Here is an 18,439-nt window from a genome sequence, read left to right on the forward strand (position 1 = left end):
GTCTGGAAAGTTACCAAATACAACACCCTATCTGTGCTGACAACACTGAAGAGAAGGCAGACACCTGTGCTCAGCTAGTCCCATGGCCTCAAACCCCTGGCTTCAGTGGGAGTTTTCAACGTGAGGCAGTGTGGCACTCTACTCACTGGGCATTAGAAATGGGGGACATTTTGGGTGACTATTGTCACAAGGGTGTTAGATGTTTCTGGCATCCTGGGTGACCAGGAGTATCAAATACCAAACAACCAAAGCAATAATCTACCCTATGCAGGAGATTACTAGCTTCTCCATGGAGTTACCCTGTACCAAAAGATGGATACCCTGTCTTTGCTGGGCCAATCTGTCTGTTTCTGGGATTTTTAAAATATCTGGCAGGGGCTGGTGGTTAAAAAGACTTCTGGGCTCTTTAGAGGACTTGAGTTGGGTTCTCAGTTGCCACATCAGATAATAATACCTTATATTTAATTCCTTATATACTAGCTATATATTATATATAATTATTAATATAGTGTTAAAGTTTATTATTAATTTAATAGTATATCACATTATAATTTATAATACTATGTATTATAATAATACTTTATATCCCAGCTCCAGAGGATCTAACACTCTCTTCTGGCCTCTGTGGGCACATGCACACACATAAGCATACTTTAACACACACACACACACACACACACACACACACACAAATAAACATAAACAAAAAATTTAAAACAAATTTTCAGAAAGAAAATTCTCTACCTCTGGGTTCACCAGCTACAGGAAACCTGAAACAACTTGGCCATCTCCCACCTAACAAGGCAGGCAAGATGTTTGAAGGTGAGAACATGGCTAGTACCCAGAAAAGGCTGAGATGAGCCATGAAGGGCAGGGTGTGTGTGTGTGTGTGTGTGTGTGTGTGTGTGTGTGTGTGTGTGTGTGTGTGCGTGTGTTAGTCACACCATTCTGTCCTTGTCATTCTTTTTGTTTGTTTTGTTTTTCAAGACAGGGTTTCCCTGTGTAGTCCTGGCTGTCCTGGAATTCACTCTGTAGACCAGGCTGGCCTTGAACTCAGAAATCCGTCTGCCTCTGCCTCCCGAGTGCTGGGATGTCCTTGTCATTCTTGTTATGACCAACAATATTAACTTTTCAATTTTAAATTATAAATTTTGTTTATGCCCTATTGATCTCAGTTCATTTCCAAAGACCCAAAGACTCTTGACAATATTGATGTTTCAGAAATTAATGGCCCTCCTCTGTGGGTGACAGATGGTGTGAACGTGGGGCTGGAGAGATGGCTCAGTGATTAAAAGCACACACTGCTATTGCAGAGGACCCAGGTTTGGTTCCCCACACCCACATCAGGGAGCTCACAATCAGCTGTATCCCCAGCTCCAGGCAATTCCTTCTGGCCCCACAAGTACTTACGCACATGAAGTATGCATACTTATGTTCATGTAAGCACATACAAGGAAATAAATACTTTAAAGGCAGCTTTAGCTTTCTCTATTCCTCGCACCTCTCCCTTCTGAGTATCTAAAAATAGAGAAAACAGTCCAGGGAAGGCTCACATATCAAATTAGGGACAGATGTAGGGTCTCAGCACCATGTCATTTAATAAGATAAAGCTGAAACTGCTGCCACTCAGGTGGAATTGTGACTGGTCTTTACTACCCCACCTGGCACTCTGGAGAAAACCAAAATCTGGTCCTCTGGGAATGTGTGGCTGACCGGGATCACCACAGCTACATAGATTCCATCACTTTGGCCTAAATAAAGACTGGAACATCAACTGGAGAGAGCTACGGATGAAAGGGCAAAGAGATGCTTGCCCGCTAGCTGGGGTTTCCACGTGGAGTAATAAAGGAACCAGGCAGGGTTCTCTAGAGGAATATAATCAGTGTATGTATATGTATGTTTATATAATAAAAGGGGATTTTACTAGAATGGATTACATGATAGGGAGTGGAAAATCCAACAATGACTATCTGCGTGCTGGAGAACACAGGAACCTGGTAGCTGGCAGTTCACAAAATCAGATCAGTGGACATCAGACTGACATCAGTTGACTCGATGCCTTAGCAGTCCCAATCCGGTGCCGAAGACTTGGAATGTTCCTGGAGAGTCACTGTCGATCCACCTTTATGGCCAGGAGCTGGAACAGCAATAGTGTATTAGATGCACTCAACAGCGAGGGGGGAATGCAGGCAGGCTGAGGGTTTTGCTGCAGAGTTTTATCTGGGAACCTGTCAGAGGTGCTGCAAACTCTGAGGGAGGGTCTTTACCCCTCAGTTGATCCTCTCTAGAATGCCCTCAAGGGTCTGCCCAGAAGGGTGTTGCTTAGTTGATTCCAAGTACCCGAAGTTGACAATCAAAATTAAGTGTCTTGCTGCTCTATGGGGGCTCCCATTTCCTCCAGGAGGCAGCTGCCATCTCTTTCTTGGAGGCTCCTTGTAGTCAGATTCTACCTAGCTGGACATAGAGCTTTTGTCTTTTCTATTGGGCAGGCAAGGCTGGGGCTTGCCTGACTTACCTGTTAAAAACGAGGAAACTGATCACTTCTAATTAGCTTCAGTATTGAACTATTGGATGTACTGCCCCTCTGTGATACCCACTGCTTATAACCTGTCTACTGGTTCTCCCCTCCCCTCTCCCTTCTCCCTTCTCCCCTTCCCCCCTCTCCTTTTCCCTTTCCATTCCTCCCTCCCCTTCTCTCCTGTCTTTCTCCCTCTCCCTCTCCATCACACAGACCAGCTTCAAAGTCACTGTGGGTTTCTCTGCCAGCATACAGTATTAACTGTAACAGATACAGGAGGGACTCACATAAAAAGCATTTGGTAACTACAGTACAAAGAAATTCTGATTCTGATTTGTCTAAAATTGCTCTCACTTTCTTCTCTTTCAAGTCGATTTCTCCAAATGATTTAGTTACTGCAATCCTTGTCTCTGTGGGTTTTTTTTTTTTTTTTTGACTATGCTGTTTTCATTCAAACATTTAGTACCCATACCCAGCTTGAAGCACACCAGAGACAGAGGATTAGTCTCTTCTTGGGGGCATTTCTTGGGGTTTGTTAATTTATGATTCCTTTTGTACATGCCCCATGAGTACTTGAAAACAACAAAGGGCTCTGCTCCCTGGGTACTCGTACTGGATCCTGGGAATTATTTACCCTTCTTCATCTTTTTAGTTGCTCAAGTCACCAAGTTCGGCATGTCTCTGCAGATCTTGCTGTGCTTCTGTTGAATTCTGTCAGCAAGTGTGGGAAAATACTGTGTGAGCATAGAGTTGTGAATGTGCATGTGAACTGCATGTGCGTGTATGTGTGTATATGCATGTTCGTGTGTGTGTGTGTGTGTGTGTGTGTTTGCACAACTAAACTTGTGCAGGTTTCCAACAGAGAGGCCACATGGTCATGCACCCCTCTGCCTTCTAGTCTGTTCTTTGTCTTTGTGCTTTCCAGAATATGCGATTAAAAGGGAACTTGAGCCAGAGGAAGGGGTAGTGGCAGTCTCTATTGAAAACCTTCCATTTGTTTTGACCACAGGATTTGTTTTCTCCTGATTGAACAGGAGAAAAGCCAGGCTCTGCCAAGAACAATACAACTTGGATGGGGCAGAATGATAAGGAGAAAGGGGCCAGCATTGAAGGGAGACAGGGCATGCAATCTGAGAGGCAATAAATAAAGCCAACAGTGGCAGAAGACAAACAGGCAGTCAGTTTCAGAGATTCTAACGGGTGTGAGGTGAGCGGAGAACAGCTGTAGTATTTGAGATGCTGAAAGAGATAGCCGTTATGGAGGTGGGATTGCAGAGAGCACACACCCAGATCCTAGGCTGGGTTTCAGTCTGTGATTTCTGCCTCAGGAAGAGGAATGATAATGGAAGAGTCTGACATTATAGAAGATGAAAAGAACAGCTTAGGTATAGACTCTTTAAGGCAGGAGCATGCCCATAAACCCACTGAGGGCTGTGTCCAGAAAGAGAGAGAGAGACTGTTACAGATGACTGTCCAGTGGTCTGAGGACAGACCAATGCTGCTGAAAGCAGAGCCACAGACCACTGTTTGGGAGCAGCTCTCTGAGGTATGGAGAAGCTACATACAACTTGCCAGCCCCAAGCCTTGGTTCAGAGGATCCCCAGAGGTCATCCCACTTTAGTCCCCAAGGGAGAATGGTGAAGACAGAGGGCCTGTTTCCAGGGACACAGGGAAAGGGGCAGAGAGTAGGGTCAGCTTAATACATTTCTATTTTTGGCAGACCAAACAGACAAAAAACCAAGCAAGGATTAGCTACTAGTATTAAGCACACACACACACACACACACACACACACACACACTGTACCCACAAATTCACATGCCCAGCAAACCAAGTTCACTCTTGTTTCCAGGTATTTGTGGAGCATTTATGAAATCAATTATGAATACAAAAAGAAGTTCCTTGCCTAAATAAAAAAAAAAAGTTGTCGGTCGTAATTCTCTGACAACAATGTATTTTCAAACGAGACATTCATAAGAAAAGTCTGAGCAAAAACAAAACAATACAAAACAAAATCAAACAAAACATTTTCCTAAAGTAACCCAAGCATTTGGGGAGCCAGCTTGAGAGTTGGGGGTGGGGGTAGACAGCCTGTGAGCCGATTTCTAATGTTAGAGAAGCAGAGAGGCAACGCCAGAAGCAGAATTCCTCTGGTTCTCTATTGGCAAAATAGCTTTTGTTTCGATCTTCTTGGATCCCTAGAGTTGTTCCAACAGTATTCTGCTAGGACAGGAAAACTGCTCGTGATTGTTAATTCATCTGTGAGATGGGAGAGGTCGCACAGAAGAGATTTTGCTCCTGGTCGTTAATAGATTGACCCAGTCATGAGAAGGTTAAGAGAAGGAAGAAGAAAAGAAAAGAAAGAAACCCCCAAACCACAAACAAAAAAACACTGAACATTCATAAGAAATACTTCTTCTCAACTGCGTTTCTGAATTGGCAAAGAATAAGAGATTTTGAGGCTAAAGCAGGCTTTTGTGGGAAGGAGCGGCAGGAGGGCACAGCTGGCTGATGTTCTGATGCCCTGTGGGCCCATGCTGAACCAAGTTCCCTTGAGCCTTGTGGTCTGTTCTCACAGGGCATGGAGACTAGGAGAGGAAGTTCAGGAACCATCCAAGGCTCCCAGGGTACCCCCTCCCCAGAGCTGAAACCCCAAAGGTGTACACCTCCAGTGGAAGGGTGAGCCAGAAGTGACTCTTAACCGCACCAACCCCGGAAGTTTCAAGAATTTAGGGGCTGGATAAAATGACAAGATAATGAAATCACTGAGAATTTGAAGCCACAGGCTGGTGTAGTTTTAGAGTTTGTTTGTTTGTTTGTTTGTTTTTAAACGTTATTTAGTTCTTGTGTGTTTGTCTGTACATGTGTATATGAAATGGGGCACACATGCTATGGCATATCTCAACCCTCCAATGAGTGTTGCCTGGAACTGAAGTTGAATTCAAGGACCAACAGGACCTGAGAACTCAAAGGCTACGATGCTCCCGAGCCCTTGTATGGTATTCTATGAAGCTTCCATTCTGGAGAGCGAAGAGTTCAAAGCAGGGACAGAGAAATAATGGAAACCACACGGCATGTTTCTCACCTCCATGACCAGATGTGCTCAGGGTACAGGAGGTCTCATGGCAGAATGGGGTCTGTTTGCATGGGGCCCTTGAGCCTGCTACGCTGCTTCGCTGAGGGAGGGGGAGGAGACATCTTACCCGAGGCAGTCTTTGGCCAGGCAGGTAGAGGTTCTAGGGGAGTAAACGAGGTTCTGTGGGAACTGGGTTCACACTTCATGATCGCGTAGGAAAGTCCACTATATGCAGGTTACAGTGGCAGTTTTGTAGAGGTCAGAGGTCAGAGGTCAGAGGTCAGAGGAGGGCCCACCAGAGTTAATTCTTCCCTTCCACCACGTGAGTCTCAGAGGTCAAACTCAGGCCACCAAGGTTTTTAACAGGAGCCTTTTCCTGTTGAGCCATCTCTCCCTTAAATTTTTTTCCTTTTTCCTTCCTCTCTCCCTCCCTCCCTCCCTCCCTCCCTCCCTCCCTCCCTTCCTTCCTTCCTTCCTTCCTTCCTTCCTTTCTTCCTTTTGAAACAGCATCTCATTCTATAGACCTGCTTGACCTAGAATGAGCTCTGAGGACCAGAATAGCCTAAAACTCAAAGAGATCCCCCTGCCTCTGCTTCCTGAGTGCTAGAATTAAAGGTGTAAATCTTCCTTTCACATATGTTAAAGCCCAAAGTCATACTACCAGTATGTTTCAAACAACAAATGAATAAAAAATAAGCCAGTATCTTAATATGCACTCATTATAGACTCACAATTGTTCAGATGGCAAAAAAAACAAAGAACAAAAGCAAGCAAGCAAGCAAACAAACAAAAAACTAAAAAAAAAAACAAAACAAAACTGGAAGCCTTGCTATAAAGGCTGATCTTTGTATCAGATCTCAAAAGCCCAGGAAAATGAGTTTTCGATAAACAAAAACAAAAACAAAAACCTGATACGGGGGGACTGTGAATAAAAAGCAAAACACAGTAGAAATGATCAAGTTTAAAAAATAAAGTATTTCAATGTAAAAACAAATGTATTTGGAAAAGATCCATACAGAACTTGCATAAATTTGAAATATAAAATAATCGAAATTAAAACATCTTGGAAACTGTAAGGAAAGAAAATTTAAAGATAAATCTTGAAATTTACATCTCACTTTCCAATATTTCTAGGTTAAAAACTTATCTAAGGATAAATTTGACACATTGCCATAAAAGTATCATGCTAATAGAAACTTTAAAACATTGTAGAGAAAAATTAGAGAACAGAAATATACTATATTCATGGAGGATCAGATTCAATACTGTAAAATATGTCATCCCTTTTTAGAGTGAGGCCTTGACTCTACCCACTGAGCTCTGCAGTTATGGGCGGGCTCGGCAGCCTGCCCTGTACCTGTGGAGGTGCAGGGAATTCGAACTTGGGTCTTTGTGCTTGTGTCACAGTACCTGTACACTGAGTCATCTCTGTAGCCCTGTAAACAATTCTTGATAAAGACACCTCTGTAGTCCAGTGGTGGAAAGAGTATCCAATAAATCATACTGGAAATAGAAAAAAACTTGATTATTCCTCACATCATACATATGCAGTAGTTTAAGACAGCTTAAGGACTTAGATATAAATTATCAGCATCCAGAATAACATGTAGAAGAATGACTCTGTGACCGTGTCTTGGACAGTTGAACTATTCTGTAGGAAACTACAATGTGGGATACATGGGCTTGTACCTTTGTTAAAGCCCAAGGAATGTGCAAGGGTTGTAACCATTATTTCTTCCTTGGAAAGATATAAACAATGTATACTCTTCCTCATGAGGTCCCAATGATAAGACAGAGTGCATCCTGGGAAACGACTTTAGGCTTCCTTACAGAGCATAAATGAGGGATTATTTACAGGGCGTGGGGGTGGGGCTCCCAAAGTCACCACACTATAAAGTCTTCCCTCAGAAGGAGTGATAGAGTCTCATAGCCATACACACAGAAGTCCCTTCAGTTAATCTGCGCAGTCTATACACTTCTATACCAGAGACCATGTCCAATCCGGCAGAACTGAATACAAAGCTGGGAGGAGTGGCTGGAACCCAATGACCTCCTCCAACTCCTCTGAAGAATAGGCCAATAGGCCAGCAGCTATAGTCTCTTACAAGCAGGCACAGCTGATCTGATGCACACAGTGGCTGTTTTGCTTGGAGGACCATGTTCTCTAACATAAACCAAATGTAAACTGATGTGAGTGCTTCCGTTCAGGCTCGCTGTTAGCAACAGTGTACCCCACTCAGTGTGGGGCATGGAGAGTGAGGCAGGTTGTGTGTGGGCTGGGGCTGGAGATACATGGGAAGGAATTCCATGGAATTGCAAGTCAGCTTGGCTACAAACAAAAATATGCTGCAAAAAGGAAAGTCAAGGGCTGGGGTGTGGCTGGGGTGGTAGAGCGCTTGCTTAGCTTGCACAGAGTCCTGAATTTGATCCCCAGAGCTGTACAAACCCTGAGTGGCGACAGAGGTCTGTAAACCTAGCCCTTGGAAATTAGGAGCAGAAGGATGTAAAGTTCATTTTTGGCTACATAGTAAATTTGAGTCCAGTTTATTTATTCATCTATTGAGACTCTGTTTCAATAGATGAATAAATAAATAGTCCATTAAAAATAAGAAACATAAAAACCAACCAATGAACAAATAAAACCATCTAGAAGAAAAAAAGTCAGGTTACCTACAAAGGAGAAACTATTTGACTGTTGTCTGATTTCACATCAGCATCAGGGAAGGCAGAACCACTCCAGGATTCCAGTTGCTTAATAAAAACAATCACCCTAGCATTCTATTTTCAGTGAAAACACAATCTAACAATGACAATGAAAGAAAAACATTTGTACTAAACCAGAGCCAAGAAGGTATGTTAGTTACCTTTCTATTGCTGTGATAAACATCATGGCCAAGCACTTTATAGAAGGAAGGGTTCATTTTGGACTTATGGTTCCAGAGAATTAGAGTTCATGATGGCAGCAGCTCAAAGTCATGGCTAGAGGAGCAGCTGAGAGCTCACATCCCCAGCCAAGAGGAAGGCAGAGAGCACACTGGGGATAGCAGGAGGCTTTTCAAGTCAAGCCACCCCCCAAGGCCACACCTCCTCCAACAAGGCCACACCTTCTCCAACAAAGCCACACCTCCTCCAACAAAGGCATGCCTCCTCCAGGGCCACGCCCCCTCCAATAAGGCCACACCTTCCCAGACAGTTTCACCATCTGGGAACCAAGTACTTAAAGGCCTAAGACTATTGGGTGACATCTAATTCAAAGCACCACAAATGGTTCCCTCCAAGGAGGGCCTATATATATATATATATTAGGCAGAATGGAGGTGATGCAATACGGATATTCAGAGACTAAAAATAAAATGAAGATCAGAAGAATTGTTTTGCAGTGTGATTTTATGGATTCTTCTGTTTTAAAAGATGGAGTCTATTTCACCGTTGAGTAGGGGGGGAAGGTCAGTGCTGGCTCAGTTTCTCCTATTTTGTTTTTCAAAATGTTGGTCTTAAAAAAGAGATTTCTGGTATTTTTAGTGACATGTTTACATGTGTTTACTGTGTATGAGTGTGACCATGTGAGTGGAGGTGGCAAGGAGGCAGGAGCTGGAGTTGCAGGTGGTTGGGTGAGGTTGGGTTCTGGGAACCAAATTAGGTTGCTGTGTGTGAATAATCCGGTACACACTCATAACCCCTGAAGCCTCTTCAGCCCCCTCTCCTGGTCTTCCCTCTGAGCTCGTGCATTTCTAACCGACGTCTTCTTTCACTAGTTGTGTAGGTCAGGGCCCCACAATGACTTATGATATCGCTACCATATGGTTGCCTAAGCAAGACCCACACACCCAACATGGATAAGAAAATGTCTATATGGCCCTACCCTTAGATCAAGATCTATGTAGCTGCTGAGAGAAAGAGAATCTGTTTTCTTCAGGGATGCGCTCCATGATAGCCTATTCAATCCTCAGGGGCCAGTCCTAAACATATGTACATATAAATGTTGATATGTGCGACAATAATAGTGAATGGAGAGGAGGTCATGAATTTCAGAAGGTGATGGGGTGAGCTGGAGGAGTTAGAGGTAAAAGAAAGAGAGGTAGAAATGGTATAAATGCAAAACATGAAATTCTCAAACAATAGTTAAAAATGAAGGGGAATAATAACATAATTCCTTTAACAAAACAAATAAATATAGACTTGCAAGGTAGTATTAATATAAATATATAATACACATGTTTCTCTCTCTCTTCTGTGTGTGTGTGTGTGTGAAGCAAACAACTTAAGGTTGGAAAAACTGTAGCATGACACAGTAATTGGCAAGATAAAAATCAGTTCAAGTTTGACCAGAAATACCTCAATTTAGAAACTGAATAAAACCCAGGCTGTCATGTGGATTCAATCTGATGCCCCTGAGTCTCTGCATTTTCAAATGTGTGGGCCTGGAGTTAATGTTTGTAAAATTTCCTTCAGGCCTCAAATGAGTTAAACCACATCCTTCTGATGTGTTTCAAGTCCCAACTTGTTTATACTTACGCCTCTGGCCAACTGACTAAATTAGATTGCTAGAAACGCTCACATCTGAAGAAAACACCTAGACTTACCAGCTGATTGTGAAGAATATTCCAAAAGCTACAGATGAAGAGATGCATAGGATCCGCTGTGGGAGAGGGACACAGAGCATCCAAGCCTCGGAGAGAGCATCACCTTCAAGGATCCTCCATGTGTTCGGCTACCCAGAAGTTTCCCATCCCAGCCTTGCACAGGCATGGTTGAAACATGGCTAACCATATAAAACATGACTGGACAAGAGGGTACGTTCTAGAGTGCCTAGCTTGGGTAGAGCAGTTCAGCAAGTCTGTCAGCCTGATTCTGCTGCATCCCTGGAGAGTACAGAGTAGGACCCTTTCTTAAGTTCGGTATTATGTCAAACAGGATGGGTAAGTTTCTTTATGTCCAGTGTCTCCAAGATAGGAAGGGAGTGGGGGTTAATATCTATGATCAGCTTCGGGGAAGAGACATTCTAGTTGTGTTGTGTGGCTTACCTTAAGGATAAAAAGGGAGCTAAGAACCATGCATGGATTGTATATATATATTATATATAAAGTGTGTGTGTGTGTGTGTGTGTGTGTGTGTGTGTGTGTGTGTGCTAATTTTACCTCTATGCTTTGACTTTGGTCTCTGCTCAGTTTTTGTCCAAATCAGTGGGGCAGAAGTGAGTCTAATGTGCTATCTCTAAAACTAAAATATGTCAAGCAATCTTACATATTTTCTCTCATTATTTTAGAACTCTGCATTGCCATGGTAGCAAGTCCAGGCTAGCCTGCTGGAGGATGAACCCCCCCCCCAGAGGGTCTGCTTGGTCCTGACAGCATGCTCATGGCAGAGCTTAGCAGCGGAGACTAGCTCACATTGCTCTAGATGCCAGCTCTGCCTGCCCACAATCTCTGGACAATAAATGTGGCTATGATTCGTAGCCACTAAGTTGTGAGGTACATTATCATTCAGTTAGGAGCACAAAGAGTTGGCAACGTCTAACCAGCACATAAATCAATAATATTCTGCAGGTTAGAAGAGAGAAAAGGCTAGGACAGAATAAACAGAAATGTAGTGTTCTAGGGCTTAAAACAAAGGCTTTTGTTTTTCTTGTGCTATAGGAAATACACATTAGAGCTCATGTAGTCCCCACCTTTACTGGGGACCCATTTTCCTTCATTATTAAACCTAATATGAGCTATCATCGTTATGCTTACAAGAGGCTGTTGTCTCCAGAGGTTGCAACTATGTTTCCAGGAAGAAAGAAAGTGAGAGTGATGTGTTTGCTCCTTGTTTAAATGGTGTATTAGTCCCGGTTCTCTAAAGGAACAGAACTGATAGACTATATATGCATGTTTATTAGAATGTTTTGCAAGGTGTAGTTTGGGTGGTGGAACACTTGCTCCCTCACACTGGACAGGCACAGATTCCAGGAGTTTCTCAGCCCATGAAGCTGGGTCTCTCAGAAGTCCCAGCCTGCTGTTGAAAGCCTGGAGGACAGCTGGTCTCCAGTGCGCATCCAATGCCCAGAGAAACTGTTTCTAAAGTGGGTGGAGGAAGGCTACAGTAATGGAATCCTTGGACTTGCTGGTGAAAGTGAGGGCAAGCAGGTAAACAAAGCAGAGCAGAGCAGAGCAGAGCAGAGAAAAACAAAACAAAACAAAACAAAACAAAACAAAACAAAACAAAACAAACACCCTTTAGGGTGAGTCTTCCCATTGCAAATAATCTGCTCAAAAAGACACTTGCAGGAGTGGCTAGCAGCTTGGGTTTTAGTAGATTGCAAATCGAGTCAAGTTAACAGCCAAGGTTAGTCATCACAGGGGGAACAAACTTAGCTGGGAAGGAAAGAGATTCCTGTTCATGTTTTGCTGGACTGAACTTTGCTGCATGCTCACTCAAGTGTGGGGCTGAACAAATCGAGCCCCCCCCCCCTCTTCCCTCCTGGTAAATTGCTTTCCTTGAAAGAGTTAGGATTCTGTTACCAAGCCAGTCTAGAAATGGATAGAGACAGAGAACTAGAACCTTTTGCTCTCTGTTGTGGAGAAAGTATCTTCGTTAAGAGTGTCGCCCAAAGGGAAAATGACCAGTGTACTCAGGGCAAAGACCGAGAGGGTTTGCTGGGTAGAGGGCAAGGTGCTGGAGTACTTCTCTCAGACAGAGCTCCAGAGTCGACTTGCTGAACGATGATCCTCTTTCTCTTCCCCTTTAAATCAAGACACTAGAGTGAGCATCCTGTGAGCCTTCCGAGGTTCTATGGAGACTAAGAGGGGAATGAACTTTGTGATTGACTCTCTATGGGCAACCACTCATTCAGGCCTCACAACAAAACTGTGTGTGTATGTAAGATAATTCTTACTTTGCCACAAGGAGGGTGGACGGGAGGGGTTGTGTGTGTGTGTGTGTGTGTGTGTGTGTGTGTGTGTGTGTGTCTGTGGGGAAGGATGACAGGAGGTGAAATGAGTGTTGGGGCTAGGGAGTGAGTAGAAATCAGGCAGCCCAGACCCATATCTAGAGAATGCTAGGACCACTGGGGTCTGGAAGTCTCCAAGGCTGGAGGCTTCGACCTTTGGCTCAGCCTTTCAACACAGGTAGGTTCATTCATTTTACTGTATTTAAGCAAGTCAGTGTCTTCTGAAGTGGTCAGGTGCCCTGTGCAGTAGAACCTCCTGAGTTGTTGATTAGCAATGCATACTCTTGGACTGCCTCCAGAGGAGCTTAAGCCGGCATCCCAGGTCCCAGACCTGAGCAGCTGCACCTGAAAAAACTGCAGAGAGTCCCAAATTTAAATGGGTAGTTTTTGTTCCATTCTAACACAGCTTGTTTTCAGATCTGTAGCTCATGGAAATTTCCCCCTGATATCAGAAGGATATAATTTAAAAATAGTCTGTTTCTCCTTCTTGTTCCTCAGTTTCCAAGTGAACGCACTTCGTTCCATGGAAAATGTCCTGGGCTCGGGTATGTGTCACAGAAAAAAATCCTCGGGTTGATCGGTACAGGCTTCATAAGGCAAAGCATTGGGTTAGACTCCAGGTTAACATCATGCAAAGGGGAGGGGGCAAAGTAAATGGTATTAACTAAATATTTACTATGTCCCAGACACTGTTCCAGACACATTGTGTCACTAAGGCACCCTGGACTTGTGATTCAGTCCCATTTATAAGCGGGATGGGTGCTTTTAATATTTTCAACCCATTAAAGATAACCAGAGAAAAAATTCCTATGAGATTAATTATTCATGCATAGCATAAAAATCTCTTGAGATCTTATGCAAGGCACAGACTAGATCAGAAAAAGAAAAGTCGGGGTGGTGCTTCTTGGCATGTGGCTGCAACCCCAGCCCTGGGGGAGGGGAGATGGGGGACTAAGGCAGGAGAATTCCAAGTTTCAGTCTAGCCTGGTTTGCATAGTGAGATCCCATCTTTAAAAACCAAGGGCTGGAGGCCAAAATGATAGGTTAATAGTTAAGAGACTGCTGCTCTTGTAGAGAAAGTGGTCCGGTTCTTAGCATCCTTGTCAGGTGGCTCACAACACCTGTCACTCCAGTTGCAAGTGATTGGACGCCCTCCTCTGGACTCCACAAGCACTACATGCACATGGTGCACATAGGAGGGGGTGGGGGGGCAAGATCTTCTACAATGTGAGCTCCAGGCCAGCCAGGGCTATACAGAGAAACCCTGTCTCGAAAAACCAATAAACAAACAAACAAATAAATGAATAATACAAGACCTTGGGGTATAGCTTATGAGTAGAGTACTTGCCTAGGAAGTACAAGGCTTTGGGGGTGGGGGTGAGGCGGGGGCAGGCACTGGAGATTTTGGGTGTGACAGGCTCTTTATATCTCCCAGAGAGATTTCATTAGAAGCTGGTCAAATTTAGTCCCTGTAGCCTCAGTGCATTTGAGCCAGGGGAGCCAGGGGAGGCAGGATCTGCAGTCCCAGAGAGCAGGCCTGTTCAGGTTCTGGCAGGTGGAGGATTTGCTCAAGCGTGTCCTAGCTGGAGCCGAGAAGCAGACTCAGACCCCAGCTCTTAGCCCCCACGGTTTGCTTTCCTAAGCAGGACCAAACTCTTGGAAAGTGGCTGTAAAGCAATTTACCAACAGATACTAGAGGCCGGCTGATTCCTACTACCGAGCTTTATTTAATTCCGAGTTCAAATCACACGGAAAATAAAAATTTCTCCTTAAAAGGTTCTGCGGAAAAATGCTGTCGGTGCCATGCGGCCGCCTCCGTGACTGTGTTTGTGTCTGAAGAAAGGACTAGTCTGACAGGAAGAATTACAAATCTGGAGCTCATTTTGGCGTCCCAGAGGGAAGGTGGGTGGAGCGTCTCACAGTAAATTAGGAATTCAGAATGAAAGCGGAGCTGAGTTTATTTGGGTTTTTAGTGACACCTCGAAATTATTACACAGGCGTGTCGGAGATAGCTCAAAGTACCTATGACTGCTCCCGCTTCGCCCCGGGGCGGGATGCTCGGTAGGACCATCCTCCCTCCTTCGAAACCCGTGGGCCTCTCCGCTTCCACGCAGGGTCAGGAAAGGTGGGAGGGAAGGAGGGCGGCGGGGACCCTTAGTCTGGGTCTTTTTACGGTGCCGAGAGACAGAGGCCACTGGGGGGGGGGGCGAGGGGGTGTGTCTGAGCTCCACCTCGGGATTCCGAATCTGGGCTCCGACTTTGGGACTGGAATTTGGGGAGGGAACGACAAGGTCTGGGGCGGACGTGGAGTGCAGGAAGAAATCGGGCTGTCTTTGCGGGGAGGCTGGAAGCCGCGGGTCCAGGGAGGGGGAAGTTGAACCGCGGACGGATGTTGAGGGTCCGAGTGGCGAGAGTTGAGCTTTGCGGGTGCAGGACGGTGCAGGGGAAGTCAGGGTGGGGTTGGAGTAGAAGAAAAGAGCGTGCGACGGTCACAGTCTTGCCCTGAGCAACTCTCACGGGCACACCCTGCGCTCGGTGGGGACCGCGGGCTCCCTCGGGCGCGCAGACTGGACCCTGCCCCCACCCGCCCGTGGAGCGCGAGCTACCCGCGGTGGCTGGAGGAAAGGCGCCCAGCGGTGAGGGGGCGTGGCCAGAGGCCCGGCAGTGCGGGGGCGTGGTTAGAGGCAGAAGCCCACGGCCGCTCATTGGCAGCTCAGGGGCCCCTCGGGCGGGGCTCTCGGCTGGGTCCCTCTAGGGCGCTCGCGGGCGGCGGGGGAGGCGGGGTCGGCGGGAGCCGGGCAGCCAATGGGCGTGCGCCCCTCGAGCAGTTACAAAGGGCCGGAGCGAGGCCGCGGCGGCGGCGGGGAGGTGGGGCGAGGAGGGGCGAGGAGGGGCGAGGCTTGCCGAGGAGACGCTGCGGCCGGGGCCGGGCCGGGCCACAAACAGTGGCGGCGGGACCATGGAGGCGGCGGCCGCGGCTCCGCGTCGCCGGCAGCTTCTCATCGTGTTGGTGGCGGCGGCGACGCTGCTCCCGGGGGCGAAGGGTGAGTAGCGGGCGGGTGGCTCCGGGACGCGCGGGCCGGGCCGGGCCGGGCCTCTGGCTCGCTTCAGCTCTTTCTCAAACATGGCGCGGGGCCGGGGGCGCAGGTGGCGGCGCCCGGCCGGCCGGGCTCTCCTGACCCGGCAGGCGCCACGCGAGCCGGGGCGGGGAGGAGAGGCGGGGCGGGGGCGGTGTCGGGCGCGGGTGGCGGAGCACGGAGCGGAGGCCGGTCCTCCCGGGCTCCCGGGGGCAGCGGCTGGCGAGCCTGCCGAGGTCGGGGGCTGCCCTTAGGGGTGCGAGGCCGGCCGGGACCGTGGCCCCCTGATTGCACTGCCTAAGTGCGCCCGGGCCTGAAGCTGTTGGGGCGCGGGCGGGCACCGGCGTGGAGGCGCTCCGGGGCCGGGCGCGTGGAGGGCTCCCCGGAGGGTCGAAAGGGGCGCCGTGGGCAGAGACCCCGGGTGGGCCGCACCGCCGTGAGTGTCGACGCCCGCCTAGGGCGACTTTTCTTTAACCAGGGGCTTTGTGTGAGAAGCGGGCGCGAAGATGCGCGGAATGTTCTCCCTTCGTGCGTCTGGGAAGAGTTCAGAGTCCAGTAACCAGATGGTCTTCTTGCTAGTAGAAACTTGAACGTTTGCTCACTCTGCAGCTTTGGGAACGTTTGAATGGGAACGATTCTGTAGAATTGATCAAATGCTTCTTCTCTCGAGGGGACTCATTGCTTTGGGTGTATTATTTCCTTAAGCGGTAGTTTTAAAATCAAGACCTCTGTGTAGCAGGGTTTTGAAGGGAAGTGTGTGGTTTCTCAAAATATTAAAGCCGGTCCAGGAGGGAAGATTGAAAAAAACTTTGTCAGGAACCGATTAAAATAGAAGAAAGCAAAATAACTGAGGCTTGGCATTAGCAACCTACATACAGTGAAAATACATTTGTGTTTCAGAAATTGGATAACAACATTTTAAAAAGCAAAACAAGCCAAAACAAAAGTCTCTCCAGACTGGGGATGCCAACTATGATTAAACTTAATAGTTACTGTTTATTGGAGTTGATTATAATGCAGATGTAAAAGACACAGTATCAGCACCAGTATTTTTCCTGTATATTGACATGAAAACTGAGGTGCAGAAGATCAAGTTCTTAGTAAGTGCAGAAATTAGGATTTGCACTTAGGCCTTTCAGGGTTCAAAATCGGTGCACCTGCTACACCAAAGTAGCATGGCTCACTTAAAGAACAGTTGATATTTGGTAACTTATAACTTAGCCATCAGTTTCTTAGTTTACTTGAACATTCTCTTTACATAGGTCTACAGTAGAAGATACAATGGGTTTTTGACATTGACTTAGGAAGGAAATAACAGTGGACGAAGTGGGAGAATTGTTATAATTATGCATCAGCTATAAGTGACCATATCTAACAGTTATTTGGGTAAAGTAATTAATTCTTTTCTACCTGAAACAAAGCAGGACACATCCATGCATTTAGCAGAGTTGACGTGGATGCTGAGAAGGTTGGTCCATGTCCTGGAGGACTTTATAGCCTACTTAGGCAATGGTGTAATACAAAACTAGCCTAGATGTTTTTATTACTCAAAACCTAGACTAGTACTTCATAAACTTTCCCCATTTGCCACCCTCTAATCTCAAAAGATTGTATGTGGCCTTCAGTCACATACAAAATGTAGAAGACAGGTATATAAATCAAATGTACTGATAATAGATCATAAATAAAATTATTTTAAAACAGTTCATTGGTATATACAGTTTTACCATTTGCTAAAGATTAAAAAGCACATTTCCATAGTAATGAGATGGGTGAGTTTATTTTTACTTAAAGAATTAAATCATGGGGCTGGAGAGATGGCTCAGCGGGTAAGAGCACTGACTGCTCTTCCAAAGGTGCAGAGTTCAAATCCCAGCAACCACATGGTGGCTCACAGCCATCCTTAATGAGATCTTACTCCCTTAATGAGATGAGTGTCTGAAGACAGCTACAGTGTACTTACATATAATAAATAAAAATTAAAAAAAAAAAAGAATTAAATCATCCAGTGCCAGCGACTCCACTTAATTACATATGTTTAGGACCACTTCAGAAATTGTTGGCAATTCTCTCTTAATCACAAGGTGAAATTCATGTAATAATTTTTAAAATGAAATTTAAGTCAGTAACTTAAACAGCAGTTTTTACAATCAGACATTTTAACACAACACAGTCGGTCAGGGGTGTACCACTTTGATATATATGAGGAGTCAAAGTCTTTTCTGTAGTTTCTGTATGTTTCTGTAAGAATAGAAGACTTTGTATATTCAATAAAAGCATTAAAACTCATAAAATAATAGTCTGGACTGTGTTAGCACTGCATAGCACGACAGCATGTGTGTTTAGAACCAAGACTGTAGTAAAGTTGCATCTTGCAACATAAGCATGCATTACCAGAAACACCTCAGGTTCATTACTCATTTGATTTTGAATTAATTTTGGGGTGTTATACATTCATAAGTCCTTTACTGTTGCCAGATTGTTGTATGACCCAGCACCTCTGTGTGGAAATAGGAATCAGTTTAAGCTATGGCCTGCTGGGCACTGTGGCTCATGCCTTTAATCTCAGCACTCAGCAGATTCTGATCTCATAGTGAGTTCTAGGACATCATAATATAGAAGTCTTATCTCAACCCCACCCCCCCCAAAAGAAGAAGCTAGACCTAGATAAGTTCACCTTGTCTCATTACGTTAGGTTGTTTCAGTGTAGCCTTTTATACATTCTGAAGAAGTGCACCTCTTTTCTTTATAATTTAGCTTCTCTTAAAACTTAAAATTGCTCTTTGCTCTTTCTTCTTCCTTCTTCCTTCTTCTTCCTCCTCTTCCTCCTCCTCCTCCTC

The 18,439-nt window shown here is 45.6% G+C and overlaps 1 protein-coding gene across 2 annotated transcripts in view; it reads left to right on the top strand.

Moving 5' to 3' along the window:
• Nucleotides 1–15,410: 15,410 nt before the first annotated feature.
• Nucleotides 15,411–18,439, top strand: part of Tgfbr1 (transforming growth factor beta receptor 1) — a 63,398-nt gene continuing 60,369 nt past the window's right edge. The window contains exon 1 of one of the 2 annotated variants that reach the window (XM_021199544.2): nt 15,411–15,566. In XM_021199544.2, coding sequence (XP_021055203.1) covers nt 15,482–15,566 — 85 coding nt within the window. In that variant the 5' untranslated portion in view covers nt 15,411–15,481. The remainder of the gene's footprint in view (nt 15,567–18,439) is intronic. The other variant, XM_021199543.2, reaches the window with a different exon arrangement.

This window comes from Mus pahari, chromosome 6, assembly GCF_900095145.1.
Source record: "Mus pahari chromosome 6, PAHARI_EIJ_v1.1, whole genome shotgun sequence".
NCBI classification, from domain to species: domain Eukaryota; kingdom Metazoa; phylum Chordata; class Mammalia; order Rodentia; family Muridae; genus Mus; species Mus pahari.